The sequence below is a fragment of the Tachypleus tridentatus genome, chromosome 8, assembly GCF_004210375.1.
Source record: "Tachypleus tridentatus isolate NWPU-2018 chromosome 8, ASM421037v1, whole genome shotgun sequence".
In the NCBI taxonomy this organism is placed as follows: domain Eukaryota; kingdom Metazoa; phylum Arthropoda; class Merostomata; order Xiphosura; family Limulidae; genus Tachypleus; species Tachypleus tridentatus.
The window spans coordinates 64,573,446-64,595,878 of NC_134832.1; the positions used below are offsets into that span (position 1 = coordinate 64,573,446).

Consider the following 22,433-nt stretch of genomic DNA (forward strand, 5'->3'; position numbering starts at 1 on the left):
GCACAATCTAAACGACTTTTTTGTTTTGATGTTTTTCTATATTATCTATTCTATGGAAAAATGAAGATATAGTTTCACATGAGTCATACATTTTTACTACTTAATAAGTGCTTACTTCATGAATGAAATATCCTCTTATTAAAAACAAGGTCGGTTATTGAAGAAAGTAAAATGTAAATGAAATATAACAAATAAAAGAAATTTGTTTCCACTGTAAAATGTTAAGAGCATGTCTGACAGGAAGGAATTACTTTTCAGTAATACTAAGAAATTAAATATGGTGTATGAAATGAGTCTATACATATAATAAACTAGTTGCAGGTATATACATTTTATACGAATAATTTGTTTATTTCTTCTTTTCTCTATCTGCGCTGTGTCTATCGAAAGGATGAGGCCCTGAATTTTCGAGTAACAAGCTATCCAGCTTATCAACGAACTATCAGAGACTTATCCAGATTAAACTCAAGTTAAAACAAACAAAAATTAAATGAAGTTAAACTGGCTTAACATGAAAGGAACTAAACGCAAAGTGTAGTCTTGGTTTTTGACTATTTTAGAAAACATTTATTAAAAACACACATAATTATTCTACAAATTATATTTTAAAATAAAATAATGGTTTAGCATGTACTGTTTTTCGTAATTTTTATCGGCTGAATCTTCTAATAAAACATACGTCTCAGAAACAAACTACTAGATGACGCATTAATAAAGTTTGTATTATTTTCATTCAGAAAATAATTAATTACTGTAAAAGTAGAATGCTGTACAGTTTGCAAAAGACAGTGAAAGGCCAAATACAAATTTATATATTTGAGGGAAATATATAAACTGCTTTCAATGATTTATTCGGTTTAAAACATACATCTATATATATCAAGGTGTTAGATACTTGAACTATTGAGATCTATGAGTTTTTCTTTCACTTTAATTAGTCAAACATAAGAGAAATAATAAACATCTCTCCATCTTCTACTACGGCTAACAACCAATTTATGTGAACTATTGTTTCATATTTCCTACTTTGTCATAGATATACAAGTTTCCATCACCATAATATTTGAAATAAATTATTATTTAAACTTGTCTACTGAAAGTTTAGGGCAAATTAAGTTCTTTTAATACAGGAATTGTATTTAATATAATTGAGGGGTTTGTGTTCTACGAGAGAAAACCGTTTCAAAGGGGAAAGATGCTATGTTCTAATGCAGTCTCTTTGATTTTTGTGCCACTACTTCTACACGGTTTTCTCGAAATAACGACCATATAATTATTACTGAGTAATTTGCCTGATTTTGAGCACAGTTTTAATAATTTTTATTCTACGTTTTATATTTTACTGAAGAGATTAAGACTAATTTAAATATTACGTATTATTTTCAAGTGCTAGATGTATTTCTCATTTCATTAAAATCGATTTTTCTTGCTGCCACAATCGATCTTACATTTCTTACTCATTAGATTTTCCATTAAATATTCACTTTGTTAATTGATTTTCCTTTTTTTTAATGTTTAGTACTAATTATTGGTTGGTATGCTAATCCTTATACTACTGCATTCTTATAAACATTTAGATGATAAATTGAAGACAAGTTATGTGGAAACTCATGTTTTATATAATTTTTTCCTAAAACTAGCATTAAAGTGTATCAATCAGAAAAAGACACTATCCACCTTCTTACGCTTTTAGAAGCATATTACCACCCTCATGCGTTTTAAAGAAATACATTAATAGTCTTCTGCGCTTTAAAAAGCAGTTATCACCCTCAAGTGCTTTAGAGGTACACATTACCACCCACATATGTTTTAAATAAACACATTACCACCAACATATGCTTTAAATAAACACATTACCACCCTCATGTGCTTTAAATAAACACATTACCACCCTCATGTGCTTTAGAGAAACACTATTACCCACTTGAGCTTTAAGAGAAACACACTACCCTCATCAAATTATTAAATAAACACATTACTATATTTAATTTTAATTAAAAATATTTTGATATAATTAATTTTACCAAATAAAACACTTACTGTCAGCTTCGGTCTGTTCGATCTTGGAGCCATTTCTTTTGTATTGTATATTTTTTCGAAATAATGACTACATGATCGATCTAACCAATTGAATCCTTGAACTTCAGTAAGTACGTTTTAATAGTTTCCTAGCATTCAAAGAATTAAGCGTTGCATTAAATCTGGATGTACTGTAAGAAAAAAAAATCTTATTTTATATAAAAACAGAAAATGTGTCTCCTCAAACTATGGAATTACCTTGGTAACAACTATAACACAGGAAATAATCAAAGTACTTTCAGAAATCTATTTAAATATCATAGATTTATATGCTAAACTTTAAAACAACGGTTCAATTTAATAAATTCATTAAAAGAGTTGTGAGTCAACTTAAAATCGGAAAATTAAATAATAATAATTTACTTTTGAAATGATTTTATATTTCTCTGAACGTATAAAAAAGTTGATTCATTACTTCATTATTCGTGATATTAAGATTTTGAATAGGAAAAAAGTCGCACTTAGGAGAAAATTTAAAAATAATGAAATATCTACAATGAACAAAAAATATACACCTTATTCCACACTACACTTAAAATATACACCTTATTCCACACTACACTTAAAATATACACCTTATTCCACACTACACTTAAAATATACACCTTATTCCACACTACACTTAAAATAAACACCTTATTCCACACTACACTTAAAATATACACCTTATTCCACACTACACTTAAAATATACACATTATTCCATACTACACTTAAAATATACACCTTATTCCACACTACACTTAAAATATACACCTTATTCCACACTACACTTAAAATATACACCTCATTCCACACTACACTTATTCTAACAAAATGATCTCATCTTCTGAAACATTTTCTAAGTATCATGTATGTCTAGTCTTGAAAAATTCTTGCTCAGTAATGACACGCTGAATGATATGATATAAATAACGTAAGTTCCAGTTACCCATTTAAAGTATTATTTGATAATAGTAACTTATGCAGTATTAATTTAGTTAATACGTTATAATCTATATTTGTAGACATACTTTCCATCACATGATTGTTTTAAAGCTTCATTCTTGAAAGTTTCTATTACTGATAAACGAGTATAATTAGAGCAACAATAACTGAAATAAATGATAACTTTGAACACTTTGAATATATATGCACTTATATATATCCTTCTAAAGATCGTTGAAAGAAGAGAAAGTTTTTATATTTTGTTGAAACTTTGAGATTATCTCACGCTTAGGGCCCGCCATTGCCAAGTGTGTTAAGGCGTTCGATTCGTAATCCGAGGGTCTCAGGTTCGAATCCCGGTCGCAAGAAACATGCTCGCCCTTTCAGCCGTGGAGGCGTTATAATGTGACGGTCAATCCCACTATTCGTTGGTTAAAGAGTAGCTTAAGAGTTGGCGGTGGGTGGTGATTACTAGCTGCCTTCCCTCTTGTGTTACACTACTAAATTAGGAACGGGTAGCGCAGATGGCCTTGGTGTAACTTTGCGCGAAATTCAAACAAACAATCTAACGCTTAATAGTTCATTATATTCTAAAGATAACACAAGTAGAAGATACTGCGTTTAAGAAATTTAAAATTGTCCTTTTCCTAGCTAACAGGGTATAAATTTACTATATGAATTTTTAAAAAAAACACATATAAATGAGGTTTACTTGAACCAAATGTAAAATACAGAAATAAATAAACAAAATGTTTTGTAATATATGACATCTGTTTTAGAGTTTCTTGTCACGAAGTCCAATCGACATTAACCGATTTATTTAGTTTCTGTATTGAGTCCAAATTATTGCCCTATCAACAGCACTTCAGAAACTACCAGTGTTGGAGAACCATTTCTTATCAAGGACTAATGCTTCTAGTATTATGGGTTTTTTATCAGTAAAGTTAAACCATTAGTTATGTCTCGTGGTTTTCTTTGTTTTATTGAAAAGGATTTTCAAACTGGCGAAACTGCTAACTTATGAAGTTTAAAGATGCACACTATACTGTTATATATTGAAAACGAAAACTAAACTAGCAAAATTGCTCTATATTTATTAACTTTGAAAATTTTTCAATATACTGTGATACATTTATTATATAGTGCTCATAATGCTTATTTCAGTGAAACAATAATCTGAGATTTTATAACTAATATCAACTTACAATGCTCTGAACATTTCTTAAAGTGCTATATTTTGATTGTAATAATTATAATATAAAATTATTACCTATCGTTCTAAATATTTACTTCTTCAAAAAATCAGACTTCATATTACGTGTTTTATCATGTGGTTATAGTTTGTTTTTGTAAGTATATCGTTTTGAATATGACAATATTTTGTTTGTTTTTTCTTGTAGGATGCTTATATTTGTATTAATATCTTCCAGTGATAGATGGCAGCACTACGTATTCAACGCTCTATGTTCTTGTAAATTATATATCTGCTTAAACGATTTATTTATTTATTTTGTGATAGGTATTTAAATAAAACATTTGCAAAGAAAGTTACGTTAAAAAAACTATGTTTGTTAAAATAGAATATTATTCATTCTCGGTTTAATAATTTATTTCGTTTTATAAATATCTAGCCTGTAAATAAATCTTAATATATTCATTTACGAACATTTTGGAAAGCAATATTTAAATTCTATTAAAAAGAATTACATGAAAAGAATTAGAATTTTTTAAATAAGGACGTTTATCTGTGTTATTTTGATCAATTATTTGATTACAAACTTCTTCCAATTTAAACCAATGATAATAAACGTAAAATATCTACCATCTACTTTAATTTATGTGCGTGTATTTGGCTAATCTATCAAATAAAACATAAAACTTTAAAACACAACTCCTAGAATAGGATCGAGTGTACTGTGGTTTCATCAGTCATATCTGTAGTAATAACACATTTTTATTCTATATGTAAATACATAATGATTGTAAAGAAAAACCTGTATTCAAAACAGATATTAAAGATTACATTTTACTTGTATTCAGAAAAGTTTAAAAATGTAGTGTGTTTTAAAACCTGTTTTACTGTCAATTATCTTTGTTTTTATTTTCTTCCCTTGCTATTTTTTGAACAATACATTTGACGATATGAGTGGCAATTAGTAGGACAATGTGACACATTGTATACTTCCGACTTACTTCCTTGATTACTAAAATAGCAACAGATTTTACTTTATTAAACAATAGTTCCAAAGAGAAAATATACTCTCAACAGAATGGCAGTTTTAAATTTGATCAAAAGGCAGTTCCAAAGAGAAAAATGCATTCAGTTTTAATTACAGGCAGGCACAAAGGCTAAACTTTCTTATATAAAACTTATGATTCCCCCTTGTGAACATAGTTCCACTTGGATATATAATATTTAAAATATAACTATTTTAAATATGAGTATTATTCTTATGGCTACAATCTATTAGGTGATAGAATGTTGGAGTGCGTGCCCTAAAATCATTCAATCAGTGAGAAATACTACAGTTTTAATGTAAGTGATATGGATAACTTATTACTATTGACTTGTCCCAGAATAACAAACGTCATACTATTCGATTAACAGAACTACATAGTTCTAGACTTTAGAGCACGTCGGTTGATTTCCACATAGTAAACACAATATTGTAATGTAGGATCAACATGTTAAAGCCTTACATACCAATGCTAATAAGGAAAAAAGTGCTAAACAGCTACAAATTATTTGTATCTAAAAATGGTTATTCTGTAATTATGTTTCACAAGTAACCGATCTTTCATTTCAGGTGAAAATCCAGCTGCCATGCAGGATGGAAAACATTCTTCTTTAGCTAAAGGTTTATTGCCAACAAAGAGCCTATTGATCAGTATTTTAGCCGCCTTCTTGCTCACTCAGCAACGGTGATGACGGCTTTATTGAGCGTGTACTTAAAGAAACGGCAGCAGGAAGTCCACGTTATGGTTTAGTGGCTACAAGACGATGTCGCTGATTGTCTATCGTACAGAGACTACTGATAGCGAATAGCTGTGGAGAACGTTAGCCACTTTTAGAATGACAATGAAGGTTCTTTCCATACGAATTCTAGGTGTATGTCTACTACATTTCCAGTAAGAGCTGTAACATTTCCAAGTCTTCAAAATATAAACGCGTATTAAAAGGAAGTCTGGATAGAGAAAGCAGTCGGTTTTAAAAAGAGTTCAAAAGTTTTGGAATATTTTTGCATGATTAAACATCAAGCAAGTTTTTGACATAAACCATCGTTCTGTTTCCCAGTCTTATGTATATCTCTTGCTTCAGTGCACTAATTCTACATTCTTGTCCTTTGAAGCTGGAGTGTTTCTCTTTCCAGGTAATATTAGGTAAACTTTCGTAAGTATGTGAAACCAAAGAGTGTAATGATATGGAAATGGAAATACCTTTCTGCAAGCATGTTTCTGGTGATTGTTAAAATATTTGAGTTATTTATCTTATTTTGGGATAAATGTTGAGAGATACAGAACTGTAAACAAAAACGTGTATATGTATATGTGTGTATATATATATATATGTTTAGCTCTAATATTATATCAAGTAAGGGCTATGTGAAGTAAGCTTATATATATATATATGAACCCACCTTAGATAATAGTGATTTTAATCTTGTTTTCCCGAACGTTGTTGTTGACCTAACTTATAGGACGAAGCATCACTTATATATATTTATAAATTAACATATGTATACATATAAAACTGTCACATATATAAACTTTTATGTACTTTTAAATGTATAAGTTTGAATTTATTAGTGTTTAGTCAATTTGAATTTCTAATTTGAATAAACGAAGTGGGATAATTATACATAAATAGCACGGACATTAGTTGTAAGTGAATCTGGTTCTGTGAATAGGTTTACTCACACATATATAGTATTTATAGCGACATATTTCGCGCATGTGTCTTTCTTATTGGCATTTAATTAATCGTGTGAAGTCATTTCATTTATGTACTGATTTACTAATTCAGAATACAAGACAATATCAAAATACACTTTAACAATGAAATATTAATTCACAGTTCAATGAAAAACCAAAACACACTTTATTTATGACTTATCCATTAATAATTCAATTAAATACTAAAATACACTTTAGTTATGACTACTAGTTCATAAGTCAAGGCAATAATAAAATACACATCATTAATTATAATATAATACTGATTACAAGGCAATATCAAAATAACATTTACTCATGATTTACTAATACATATTTCAAAGCAATATCTAAATACACTTGATTTGTGTGCATGATCTGCAATGAGACTATATTGGATATGGTTCGAGCAATATCGTTTGAGCAATTAATATTTATGGCCACACAATTCGAAGGAAGAATATATTTTCATCTATACTTAATAATTAAAAGATATCTTCTATTTACGCTCTTCTTCATTTCATCCCATTTAAGCAAAAATAAAAAAGATGAATTTGTGAATATGTTTATGGACTTTGTGTATGTGTAATTTATGCCACAAGCGTGCTCATTTGTGCAAATGCTCACTGATAAAAATTCGTATTTTTTAGATTTGTCAGTCTGTCTCTTAGCTTTTTGTCTCATTGCTTTGTGTCCCTTAGAGATATACCATTTGATACGTCAGTTTCTTTGTTATTAAATAGTTATATTTCACCCACCTTACCTTTTCTTCTTCTCTTGTAAAACTTGAGGTCTCCTGCAAATAACGTTAATTAAATAAAAGTATTTGTTGACATTTCTTTAAGCTTGTTTGTTCTTCTAATTATATTCGTTTTACTCTTGTTACGCACATAAACATGTGTACAAGAAGCCATATTGTTTTATTGTTGTTACATACATAAACATGTGTACAAGAATCTACACTGTTTTACTCTTGTTACACGCGAAAACATGTGTACAAGAAGGTATACTGTTTTACTCTTGTTACACGCGAAAACATGTGTACAAAAATCTATACCGTTTTACTCTTGTTACGTGCATAAACACGTGTGTAAGAACAGGTGGAACGAAAACTTAAAAAAATAAAAATGATAGAAAAACAATGGAATGCGACAAGATACTGTTTTGAAGCATCTGGAAGTATTAGTTCATAAACTTTACGATTGGTTGTAATATCATTGTTTCGGAAATCAAATCATCAATAAATCAGTGTTAAATCTGATAGCTTATGAAATTAAAGATGGCTTCGATACCCGCACTGGTCAAAGAACAAATAGCTCATTCTGTATTTTTATGCTCAGCAGTGAACAACAAAAAGTATCGAATATCAATTGTTGTTTGTTTGGTAACGTACATAAAGATAAAAAAATTTCCAAATTAATCTTCATATTAAACTTGAAAAAAAAATACAACAAATAATATTTTCCTTTAGTTAAAAAAAATTTCTGAATAGCTTCATTAGATATTTCTAGAGATATTATTACAAATAATCTGTACACCCATTAACGCTCCCCAATGGCTCAGCGGTATGTCTGCGGACTTACAACGCTAAAAACCGGATTTCAATACCCGTGGTGGACAGAGCACTGATAGCACATTGTGTAGCTTTGTGCTAAATTCAACAAAAACAACAACTAAGCCAGTAAATAAGTTTCAAATAATGTATTTGTTGAATTGCTTACGGTGCAAATGGGTAATGGTTAAATGGAAAATAATTTTATCCAACAAGCATAAGAAATTCACTATTTCAAACATAATCTTTAAAAAATATTCTCATTTAGATGAGCTGTAGAAATATTTGTTTCAAGTAATTATACTGAATTGTCTCTATAAAAGCAAAGGTCATGGCTCTTTGATAAATACGTGCATTTTAAAAAATAAAAACGTAACCACATATCTTCTGTTTTATTAGCCCTGCTAAACTTGGTCCAAACATAATAATTAGTTTAAATTTTATACTACAGGATGTTTGGATTTCATGATATCCAGTATAATAATTATTCCGAAATGATATGTTATAAATTTTAACCGTTCGCCCCTTTAGCGTGGTAATTGAATTAATAATGACAAATCAGTAGCTGTCTCATTATTAAGTCTGAAAATGTTATAAAAATGGTCAAATATTTAGAGACGTCTTGATATGCCCATATATATATATATATATATCTATTAATTCGTAAGACCCTTAGTGAAGAACCAACCAAATCCATTTTCTTGATATTATTTCTTTTTAACAAAACTGACTGAATCCTTGAGAGAAGACGAATTACTTTGTACATGTGTCCCCATCATACAAAAAACTAAAGCTATATCTGTTTTTAGAAAGACGTGCTTAGACTCCAATTCTAGATTTTCAACATTAACACGAACAGCGTCTGTACCTTTTGTTTTCCAGGCAAATGGTAAAGGGAAATGATACTTAAGCTTTATATGCCAGTTCGATAAGGAAAGCGTGAACAAAGGCGGCCATTTTGTTTTTATTTCTTTTACTCTTGTCTAAAAATCTCAAGGCATTTCGAAAGGTTTTTCTGTAAAAACAAAATTTATTATTATTTTTGGTAAGATATAACAGTAAGATATATCTTATAATGATTATTATTGGGTTTTATCTCCATTTACTTTTTTTTTCTATTCCCTAAATAAATCTCAAAGTAAGAAGTCATTTGTGAAAGAAGAAAAAAACAGCGTTTTACTTTCTTTGTCTTATGAGTTTTTATACTTTGCATAGTCGTAAGATATACATTATATTTGCATATAGTGAGATCATGATTTATGTTAGTGAGGAACTGAGCAGAATGGGTTATAAAATATTAAAATATATCACAACAGAGTTGTGACTTCTGATTTCATTTGGCACTTGTAATAGTCGTTTTGTTGTAACACATATTCCTGCTTCTGTGGAAAATTATACTAAAATAAAACCTGAATATTTCCTAATATGCAAGCAAGAATAGTGTACATTATATGTCTGACACTAATTTATATAGTTAAGAGTTGCGAGACTAATCTAATATACGTGAATAATACCAAACGTTATTTATACAGACTAATTTAAGATGCTCTCTACTTATATTGGATGTGAATAGCATATGTATTAATTGAAGTATAATCCGAGGGTCGCTGGTTCCAATCCCCGTCACACCAAACATGCTCGCCCTTTCAGCCGTGTGGGCGTTATAATGTTACGGTTAATCCTACTATTCGTTGGTAAAAGAGTAGCTCAAGAGTTGGCGGTGGGTAGTGATGACTAGCTGCCTTCCCTCTAGTCTTAAACTACTAAATTAGGGACGGCTAGTACAGATAACCCTCGTGTAGCTTTGCGCGAAATTCAAAATCAAACCAAACTTATTCAAGTACATGGTTTTTCAATTAAATTATTATCATTCTTTGCTTCCTATTTAAAGATATTTAAGATATTTCTTTTGATTGACAAATGACATTGCTAATAAATATGTGATAAATATTTGTTTATGGAGAAGGATGTATTAAATTATATAAAATAAGATTAACAATAAACAGATACAACTTTACCAGACGATGCACGATGTAGTCCAGTTTTCTCTTAATACTTAGATCGAAAGGAAAGATTGATGTCATTAGAAGTTAAAACAATAGTTCATTTCACTAAATATTGTAATTTAAAGATATTTATGACCTCCTGTAAAAATAAAATATAAAGTTAAATCCTGAAAACGTTGTAACTTACCTTATGTTTACACAAATAAGTTGAATGCTGAAAATATTGCACCGTACTTCGCATTTACACAATAAATACTTATTAAGTAACAGAAAAATGAATCATACTGGTTTTACACTCACTGCCAGTTGTCATGATGATAACAGTCTTTTATAACTACATTGCCAGTATCTTTATTGGTCACCTCAAAATATGTACATAATATTTTAATTACAATTACGTAAGTAATTGAAACGCTTTACTTCTAATCCAGTATCTCCTAATGAAGTTGTAATAGTTAAATATTGAGTTATTAACGGTACATGATGGAGGTCGTTATATTAGAAACTCTATCTCTTTGTTTTTTTTAACAAAATAATAAACAGAATGATCGTTATATTTCTTTGATGACGTGTCTTTTCAATGTTAGTAATTTGTGTTATATTTCATTGTACTTTCTTGTATATTTCACTCTTTATGCACTCAAATTCAACATTTAAGAGAAATTATTTCATAACAACAAAAATCTTATACATCTAATAGAAAAATTCCACTTCAGCATAACAATGAAAGTATCATAGATATATGTAAAGAAAGCGATAAAATAAAGAAGGTTTTCGTTTTGTTTTTAACAACAATTCTACCCTTCTGGTAATAGAATCACATCTTACTGATTACTGTAATGAGGGTTTTTCACCTACTATAACTGAAGAAATTTTTGGTAAATTATGTGGGAAATTCTTATGGTCAGAAGTAAATAGTCAATACAACAATGCTTCCAATATTACGGATGAAAATAGCGAAATAAACTTTACCATTTTAAAAACATTCTGATGAAAATGTATTCCAGAAAAAATAAATAAAAGTTCCAATACGTTCGGGTATACATAACAATATTAGCGGTTTCTCTACTGTTTATGTAAATATAATTATGTTATATAATATCTCCGAAACGATTAGCAATTTCTGGTTTAATTCAATCATTTAAGCAATTTCTTGAATGTTGCCCTCCCAATGATTCAACTGTAAGTCTCTAAAGTTATAACTTTTAAAGTCATTTTCGATACCTGTTATGGACATAGAATAGGTAGATTATAGTGTAGCTTTTTGATTAACAACAAACAAATACAAAAGTATATAGATCAACGTTTAGTAACAAAATAGTTTGTGAAAGTTTGATTTGTTGAGATTTTCGACAAAGAAAAATCACGCAGTTTGATCAAAGAAAATCATTACGAAAACGTTTTAGCGAAATGAGGAAACGTGTTTCCGTCACAAGTTCTGGTGTCACAAAAATCAAAACAATTCTCTCATTCTCAATAGCTGTTTTCAAAACAGAAATCCAATAGAAATTACTAACAATTATCTATTTAATCTAAATAACCAATGACTTTTGTTAAAGAAGTTTGAACAATACACACGTTCTAACTTATTAACAAAACTCTGGACAGTAACATTGTTCCTGTCTTTGTTTACTGTCAAGCACAAAATAACGTAATGAGTTATTTAAGTTCTGCTCATCACAAGCATCTTAAGCCAACTGAACCAATGAGGCGCTTGGAAATAGATAACAAATTATAGAAGAATATGAACATTTCTATGAATAAAAATGTTAATTGTACAAAATGTTGTTCTATTCGTTTTAAAACGACATACAAATTACGTTTTTCATATGACAACATCCCGAATGATAAATATTTTAGGATGAGAAGTTATTACTATTTGAGGTTTTTGTTAGAATATTTCTATAACACTAAACAGGCGTTATTCTTCAACATGTCATCTACCATTCTCTGTATTCAAAATAATACACCTTCATAGGTTGTAATGGTCAATCAAAGTAATACGTTTTAAAGTGTATATATAATATATATATATATGCTATGAATTTGTTATTTTTTGTTAGTGCTAATTCTGTGCTCATAAATCTTCTGGTAGTTTAGTGATAGGCTTGAGAGATAATAATGCAAAAATTCCAGGTTTCTTCCCCGTAGCCTTTATAAGGTCAATTACAATATCCGTGCTAAAACATAAATAAAACTTTTAACAACTTATTTCAACGAAATTAGTTCTACCTGTCGTTGGCCCGGCATGACCAGGTGGGTTAAGCGCGTACTCGTAATATGTTGGTCACGGGTTCGAATCCCCGTCGCACCAAACATGTTCGTCCTATCAGTCGTGGGGGCGTTATAATGTACGGTTAATCCCACTATTATTTGGTAAAAGAGTGGCCTAAGAGTTGGCGGTGGGTGGTGATGACCAGCTGCCTTCCATTTAGTCTTACACTGCTAAATTAGAGACGTTTAGCGCAGATAGCCCTCGATGTACTTTGCGCGAAATTCAAATAAACAAACTACCTTTCGTTATACATGTTGTATCTGCAGTAAATATTCCTGTACTTTAGTGAAACACTTTCTAAGTCATTAGTTGTATTAATTACATTGAATTGAGAAAAGTTTAAATTGCAATAGTTCACAGTCACATGTAGTTTCTAGAAGAGCCATATAAGTTAGCAGACGGTCTCTTTCTGTCTAACCATTTAATCTGTTTACCTGCCTATCTGTTTATATATCCATTAATTTGTATTCGTAAATATCAAATTGAAATTTCAGAAAAACAACCGAAAACTAAAGTTTTATTCAAACTTTGGAATACCAGAAAGGAACAATGAAAGGAAAAATGTTGTTAATATCATATTAGTAGAAACAAAATAATTAATATTCGTATAGTTTCACATATCTTAACATTTACAAGCTAAGAATTTAAAATATAATGTTATTTACAAAGAAAGCTATAAATACTACATAATATTTAACTGATACCAGGCAATCATAACACCTGTCATAGGAGTTTTACAGCATAATAAGTGCCATACCCCTTTAACCCACAGGGTAACCTAGAGACCTCAAGAATGTTACATGGGGGTGGGGGATGAGATTCCAGAAAACCAGCAACACCTGCTAATCCTCAACAACCCTCGGGAGACAACCAGTCAAACAGTTCGTCAGGTACAAGTGGCTACACAGGGAAATTTTGTCAAATAAATGTAAATATGTCTGAGAGAAAGGCAATTCTAAGAATTCTCACCAATATATCCAGGCTTATGTTTGTAAACGTGCGACATGAGTTACCAGATGATGTGGAAATAAGAGCGTCTTCTCGTCCACTTTATCTCTTAGTTTCTACTTGGAAAGTGTTCAATCCCTGATAATAATAGTGTCTGTGTAGGTAAATGTATTTTATATTTTAAAAGTTTTCTTTTCCATAATAATATACATAAAGTACAACGTTTTATTAACTTCAAAGATTTCGTCTACAAGTACATCAAAACTATTTCATTAAATAGTGTTTTTAGCTTGTTGGTTGTCGTAAAACATAAACTTACACAATAAGCTATTTGTGCTGTGCCCATAATGGGTATCGTAAACGGCTGTTTTTTGTTGTTGTTTTTAGCATCAATAGCCAAGAGGCTTACTGCTGAACCACTAGAGAAGCCCAAACTATTGTGTGTTTTGTGTCTGACTCTTACCGTTAGTTGTTAACAAAAATAAATTCAGGGAAACCACGCAGTAATTACCTACTCATAACTATATTGAGCTTGGAGCTGGTAGGTTATAGCAAACACAGATAGCCAACAGCACCAGCCGTCAACTATATGGATATTTTTCTCTGGTCGCATTGTGTGTGTGATATGACGCATCTAAATTCCTAAAGTGCCAGTGTGTGTGTGTTTTCTTATAACAAAGCCACATGACGCTATCTGCTGAGTCCACCGAGGAGAATCGAACCTCTAATTTTAGCGTTGTAAATCCGTAGACGTACCGCTGTACTAGCGGGAGACCCTAAAGTGTCATTTAAGCCTTCGCGTTAACAATGAGCAAACGAAGAGATTCGTAGTGGTTATTACCTGAAAGTAATGTATAGAGCGATATGGACAAAAAACACAATAAACATGATTTATACTTCGATCCAAATTATCTTAAAATTTGTCTTGAAGTACTTCGGGAGAAAATGATAATAGTTATAGTAAAATATCATATTTAAAGATGAAATATCCATGCAATATATATATATATTGTTAAGAGTTTTCTAAAATTCTAATTAATTTTTGATCGACATGAATAGTCTTAAATCATATATATCATTGACGGTTGCTTGAATGAGACTTTGATCACCATGTTTATTTGTACTTCAAAAAATAACACCATTTATGTATCTAGCGAATCTAAAACATTTTACTTCATTTATAGTTGCTAATCAAGGTAATTGTAAAATTCAAAATTGAGTGCATAGCCGTTTAGTTGAGATAATAAACATACCGTATATCTATCAAAATAGTGTTTGTTTACATGCTGGCGGTTCCGTTTGATAAACACGTGCTATCAAAATAATTTATCAACATATGTAAATAATAAAATAGTGAGTTGGTAAACAGCGAAATAATTATAATCAAAATCAGTATTTTAGAACATGTTTTGGAGATTAAACGTATAACATTTTAAATTATATGCTTCTCAGGTTTCGCTATAAAGAGACAAGAAAATCTTCAATCTTAAGCATCAACACAACTTATCTCTTTTAGACGGTTTCTTAGCCGACATGACAAAAATTTCGTATTTGACAGGTTTTTAAAATACAAAAACTTTCATAAATTGTGTGTTATAACTGTACACTTGCTGTTTCTAAGATATATAATTCATTGTACGATCCCATTGAAGTCATTACTATAATATTTGAAGAGCATCTGTATTTTAACAGTTATAACTAACTTACCATGAATATCTGCCTTTGTTTCTCTATTCGAACTGTTCACCAAAGAAAAGAAGACAGTCACTATCATTTTATCATTTATGCTAAAACACAAAGAACGAAATATAATTTGTAACATTGCAAAGATTCGAGTCCTGCTCTTCGGCTTCAAAATCTATTTGAAAATTCGCGATCATTAGGAAAGTACCAAAAGAAATAATACCTAACGAAAAGCAATCTCGTCTTCATCAAATATACGGTATATACGTTTTGATGTTAATAATGAATAACTAATATTAAGATGAGATTCAATTTATACAATTAGAATTTTTTCTAGAAATAATGTAAAGAGGTAAAAGCCACCACTAGATGGCGACACAATTACGAAAAGAAGGTTTTAAAATGAAAAGTAATATGTCGTTCATTGTTGTTAACATTGTAAGAATGGATTCAGATTTAACTCGTTCAATAATTAAAGAACAAAGAGGTAATAGTGCTTAAAATATTTTAATAAATAGTATTTAGTAATTTCTTAAAATCGTATATTGATTTTATCATAAAATGAAACTGATATAAAAGTGATAATTATAGTTTCAAGGTTTATTTTTAAATTTGTTTTAATAACCTATTTAAAAATATGTATCTTCAAACAAGTGGAGAAAGAATATTGATATAAAATATTCCTTATAAATATTATGTGTGTCAAATCTAAACAGGATTCGAAACATTACTTATGTTATGTTTTATTTTAGAATATCTGGTTTTCATACAAAGTAAGATTTTAATCTAAATTCTCTACGACTTTAAAATTTCGTTTTTGTCAAAAACGGATAGAAAACGACTACAGTTTCCCCACTGAGAATTAATGTCATTTAGTAGTATATGGTAAATCGTATTATTTTCGTATTTCTTTTATATGCGAAGATGAATACCATTTAGGTAACATGACAACCACAATCGTCCATTGGATAAATGCTCTCAGGACAACTGTCTCCAAAACCATATGATAGCATTAATATAACTGACTAAAACAGAGCAAAGAAACACATATTTCTTGTATTTCAGAAAAGAATGAATTATTTGAAACTGTTTTAGCAAGAGAAAAAGATACAGGTTTTATGTTAAATTTTGTTTACTGTGATAAAATAAAAATGTTAAACTACACCAAGTTATATAACGTAAGTACACTAGAACTGTGAGTTATGAGGTATTCCTTTCAAACATACGCTCAACAGATTGTGATTTTCAAATTCTTCCATAATAGATGGTTTGTTCGTTTGTTTGTTTTTATAGCAAAGCCACATCGGGCTGTCTGCTGAGCCCGCCGATGGGAATCGAACACTTGATTTTAGAGTTGTAAATCCGTAGACTTCAAAATCGAAACTGTACTAGCGGGAGCCATAATAGACGGCGTAAGATGGTTAAACAGATGAATATAATTGTTTCTTCTATACAATAAAAATATGTGAATTATTTTTCATAATTTAGTCGATTGTATTAATATAAAAATATATGACTGTGGGAGACAATTTTCGTAAGGGCTATTATCTGGGGGGGGGAGGGCAATTGTCCGAGGGACTGTTATCCTACAACCATATGGTGTTGAGATACAAAATACATATTGGGTTTTCAAAACAGTATATTGATTCACACTATTCGTTTAGTTTAATTTATGCATCTTTAAAAATAGTTACGAAAACAACAAATTGTCAACAAATTCTTTTGTTAATAATTAGCTTGAACTGCGTAAAGAAACTTGTTTTTTTAGAAAGATGTTTCTTCATTTTTTAAATTAAACAATTTACATTCGATAAATATGTATGTTTTGTCTACGACTAAAGTAATACGAGGAATATTTGTTTATAGCTGTCCACAGTTTGAGACTTATAAAAACTAAAGGGCGCCTACCCATCGCTGACTTTTGGGCTACTCCTGTCTGATCGAATTAAGGGATTTTACTGTAATCTTGTAGGGCACGCCAGCCATGAAGTGCGTAATGCATTTTAGCTGTGACAAGCCACGAACCACGAACTCTGAGACTCGCTCTTGATTCGTCGGCTAGATTCTTCGTGATATTGACTTAAGGAAACTCACAATTTTTTTGCAAATATGATATCAATTAAAATCAGTTATTTCAGAACCATTACGAAAAGTTTAATTAATTTACGTTTTTACAGAAATGTTGAAATAGAGTTCATATGAGAAAGCGATGTACTGTTTTCAGATTTGTTTCATCTATTCTGATTTAAAGTTTTTCCTGGTGTTTCTAGTACAGGCATTAAAAGTAAAACTTTTCCTCATAACGTAGTTAAACTAACTTTCAAAAGATGGCAGCGCATGTTTTTCCGAATACAAATACGAAAATCTTACTTCGCTAACTCTCAATTTATTTACGAAATGTTTACTTTTGTAGTTGAAATTTTGACAGGAAAATAGAAAATTTATAATAATTAAAAAGATTTGTAATGATCGGTCTTGGCTAAATATGTTCAAATTATTGTATAAGTAGAACAATCTATTAGCATTGTTTTTCACTTTCTACTTTGGTGTTTATCCATTGTTCATGTGTTACAATATTAATCTTCTAGGCATTTTTCAAGTGTGGGATGTACTAAAGACCAAGCAAATAGTATCACTAATTCTGTAACAATAAAACACTAAAGAACATTTATGTTGTTAGTTTGTGACTGCAATAAAAATTATCACTTTGTAAATGGTATCGCGACATATTGCAAACATTATTAAATATAAAATCTTTTTGTTGAGACATTGCTATCATCAGCAAAAGATTTTTGCAAAAAAACATATATATATAAAGGAATTAAACAATAAAAAATAACACAGGTTATTGCTCAACATATTGAAAAGAGAACTCACCAAAAATACTTCCAGAAAACATAATACTTGGTCATTCAAAGAACCTTAGAGCTTTTTGGTGAATCAGGTGAAGTCCTTATTTAAGAAGAACTAATATTCAATAAAATTATCAAAAATTGACATTTAAATCATTTAAAGTTCTGATTGGTCCAAAAACGTTTTCTAAAATAAATCAGAAATATGTGTTATGCATAGAAATAAAATCAAAAGCAATTACGGTAAAGTGACCATTATAGGTTTGGTTATTTGTTTCTGAATGTCATGCGAGGACTGTCTGCGCAAGCCATCCTTATTTAACATAGAAAGACTAGAAGGAAAGCAAATAGTCATCATCGCCCACCTCCATTTGTTGGGTTACGCTTTTACGAATGAATAGTGGAATGGATCGTTAATCATAACGCTCTCACAGATGAAAAGGCGAGCATATTTGGTGTGACGGGGATTCGAATCTGCGATTCTCAGATAGCAAGTCGAGTGCCCTAACCATCTAACCATCTAAAGCTCCTCCAGTATGGGAAATTTCCGTCGAAAAGGATAGTATTTCACGTGAGAATATGAACATAATTTAAATTTGCCAAAAAAGAGACACAAAAAGACACATACTCAAAAGTGAAATAAAGATTAAAATAGATTAACAAAACAAAGATATAGCTTTCTGCACACTCTGAGGCGAAACAGTGAACATAGTGAATCTTTAACTGCAGTTCCCAGTAGCACAGGGGTGTGTCTGCAGAATCACACTTTAGAAACCTCGTTTTGATACTCGTGGTGGGCAGAGCATAGATAGTCTATTGTGTAGCTTTGTGCTTAATTCCAAATAATCAATTAGTAATTAAATCTTAACTGGGATGTTTTCCTCCATGAATTGGAAACATTGAAAAAATTAAAGGCATTATGAAGAAGGAACAGATTTCCAATGCAGTGGTTCATCACGCAACACATGATAGACGACATTCACATTATCCTGGCTTTCTTATTGACCAAGATAATCATACACAACAAACTGTTCTGCTGAGTAATTGGTATTTGGAGGAGAAGGAAAGAGTTGTTGATATAAAACTGATAACATGGCCAGACCATAGTACAGATGATAATCTAATGGAACATTTTTTGTATCAATACAAAAATAATACAAAAAATCAAGTAATTGTCTGTAATTTTAAGGAACTGTGCTGAAAAATCGATTGATAGACTTTAAAAAAATGGTAACATTCATGCCAAGCCAATATAAACATACTTTTAACCAAAGAGAAAGACCTACCAAATATTGATTCTTCAATTTGTAATGATCCAAAATGGGCGTCTTGTTCCTAATATGTAATATTGATGTAAATAGTAAATAAACATTTATTTTCTAGTGTTGCATGACTATTTCAGCGCTCACTCCTTAGCCTTATACCTATGACACTACTGTTTGAATATTTTGAATATATATGTAATGATGATATAATGTACTCTGGCACTAAAAAAAGATTTATCAACTTAATATATTATTTATTGACAATGTTGTGAGATAGAAGGAATGTAAGTTAACGAGTATACAACCACAAAACAGTTTTGTTTCAATACGTATATTTACGTAAAAGATAAGACTGTTGGAAAATAACAGATATAAACAGAAAGATAATGCATGATCTGTAAGTTGGAGGTATATTTCATTTTATGTCTTTTTATTTTTCAGATCATTAGATAGATTTTACTTTTCTTTTTCTCATAATTAACTTCAATATGAATTTGAAGTTTGAAGTGTATTTTTAAAAAAATCAGAGTTATTTTTGTCCGTCACAACTCACTGTCCGGGAGGCCTTTTGTTCAATACAAGTACGTGTAAGTTCAGTGAACTATGTTTTTTAATTTCACACAAAAGTACGCGAGGGCAATCTGCCCCTAATTTAGGGATGTAAGAGCAGAGGGAAGGCAGATAGTCATTACCACCCACCATTAACTTTTGGGCTGCTCTTTTACCAGCGGATAGTAGGATTGAACGTAACACTATAATGCCCCCCATGGCTGAAAGAGCGAACATGTCTGGTGTAACAGAGGTTCGAACTGACAACCCTCAGATGACGAGTTGAGCGCCCCAACCACCTGGTCATGCAGGGACTCTGAATTATGACAACCAAATGTCCTTATGAAATCCTACTTACACGCGACGAAAACAACGGGCCTAATATTCATTATGTATATCATGCAAGACTGCTGTGAATTTTTATTGTTTTTCTAGTTTGCAGCTTTTAACACTGTAAGAGCAGATAATACTATGTTTATTTACACATGAATTTTTACTGTTTAGTTTAACTTAATCATGTCTCAATACGTTGTGTATGAATAAATAAATAAACGAATAATTAACAAACATTCAGTAATAAACTTTCAAAATTAATAAACAAAAACATATTTCCCACATTTTCCCATCACACATTGCAATTCCACAAGAGTATAGATACAACCAATAGTACACTTTAACAATTATCAGGCCTGAAATATATATCCTGGTATGTATTACTTATAAACGAAAAATAACTATATTTAAACCGAAACTGATTGCTGATTGGCCTTAATTTATCTGACGGTCTGCTGACATAAAAATATTTGCATAACAATAATCAGACAAATAACACTAAATTATCGTCAAATACATACTTGAAATTTATTTATAGTAGATTTTATTATTACTAAACGTATACTGAAACTGTTTAAAGCCAAAACATATTGTGATTGTGAAATACAATAGTAGTTTTCAGTTTGAGATCACTGACTACACACTTTAAACTTTCAACAAAGTTGTACCATGTTACACGGATTTATTGATAAGAAAAACTACAAGTAAGTTTCAATAATACAAAGGCAAGAAATAAACGCTAAGCTGGAAAGCGAATTTCGGTAACTTACGAGCTATATAATAAGACGGCTGTGGTACATTTTGACGATATTTGGAGTAAATGCGTAAAGATTACCAATTTAAATATCAGACGCAGCACATACAATGTATTGACAAAACCCAGGAAAATGAGTTAGCTGACATAGATTTTTCAAAATTAGGTTATTATATCTTACCATGCTCAAAAAGATCCACACAAAGTGTTCAAGTATCGGAGCTTGCTACCTTTCAATTGCTTAGTTAACCTACATTACAAATACATTTTGATAAATCCTGTAAAGGTAATCACAATGTACTGTTTTATGGATTGGAAGAAGTTTCCATTTTACAAACGCTATGCATATTTTGCTTGGATTTGTTTTGTATATTGAAAAATATCTTTAATTATCCAAAATGCATTGCGTTATAAAACAAAACCTGTCACAGAACATTTTAACTTTCCTTTCAATGTATATTTAGTTTATTATTTACAAATAAGAAACAGTTTTACACAGATTCTGTTTTCACAGCTTTGTCAATTTTAAGCATTCATTATAATATATCGTGAAAAGAGTTTAATGTTAAATGATATATTTTGATCAGAGAACATTAGGAAAGAAAGCGACTTTTAAATTAATGTGTCTTTGATATTGGGCAATACAAATTTCAGCCAGCTTCTACAAACATTGTATTGTGTGTTTTGCTGTCATAAAATTTAAAGAGATCTATGTTTAAAATCTAGGTTGGACCCTTTTCAGTTAAAACAACAAGAAGAAACCAACGTGAAGAACTAACTACATAGTCCTTTTTAGTTTGGTTAAAGCTAATAAATACATAGATCAAATCTACAACTATCATGTACTGGAGATTCTGTTTCATTACGTCAGTGTTAGGGATATTTAATATATTTTGTTCGTTTTTTAATTATATTTCAAAATATTTCATATTCCAACAAAAGTTAAGACTCACAATACTATTTTACTGTTGTGTAAGCTCACAGTAAACATGAATCCCAATTCTCTGAGTAGTTAGTTGTCTTTGTCATCAGAACGTTTCATCATAGCAGTCGTGACACGCAGGGTATCATTGTTGACACACAGCTGAAAGAACTGCTTACAAAGTTTAATAGATAGATATCTGTGATGTGCCTGCTGAAAACACAGAAACTCGATTTTTAGCATTATCAGCTCTGAAACATACCACTAAGCCACCAACGGTAGTATTTATTTTAAAACACCAGAAATTCAATTAGTCACATTTTTATATAGATCAACAACTAGAGTGGACTTACACG

At 30.4% G+C, this 22,433-nt stretch overlaps 1 protein-coding gene across 2 annotated transcripts in view; it reads left to right on the forward strand.

Annotated features, from left to right (window-relative positions):
- Positions 1-7,782, forward strand: part of LOC143222542 (kin of IRRE-like protein 3) — a 242,325-nt gene extending 234,543 nt beyond the window's left edge. The window contains exon 5 of one of the 2 annotated variants that reach the window (XM_076449161.1): positions 5,813-7,782. In XM_076449161.1, coding sequence (XP_076305276.1) covers positions 5,813-5,931 — 119 coding nt within the window. In that variant the 3' untranslated portion in view covers positions 5,932-7,782. Of the gene's footprint in view, positions 1-390; positions 523-5,812 lie in introns of those variants that run through there. The other variant, XM_076449162.1, reaches the window with a different exon arrangement.
- Positions 7,783-22,433: the final 14,651 nt, after the last annotated feature.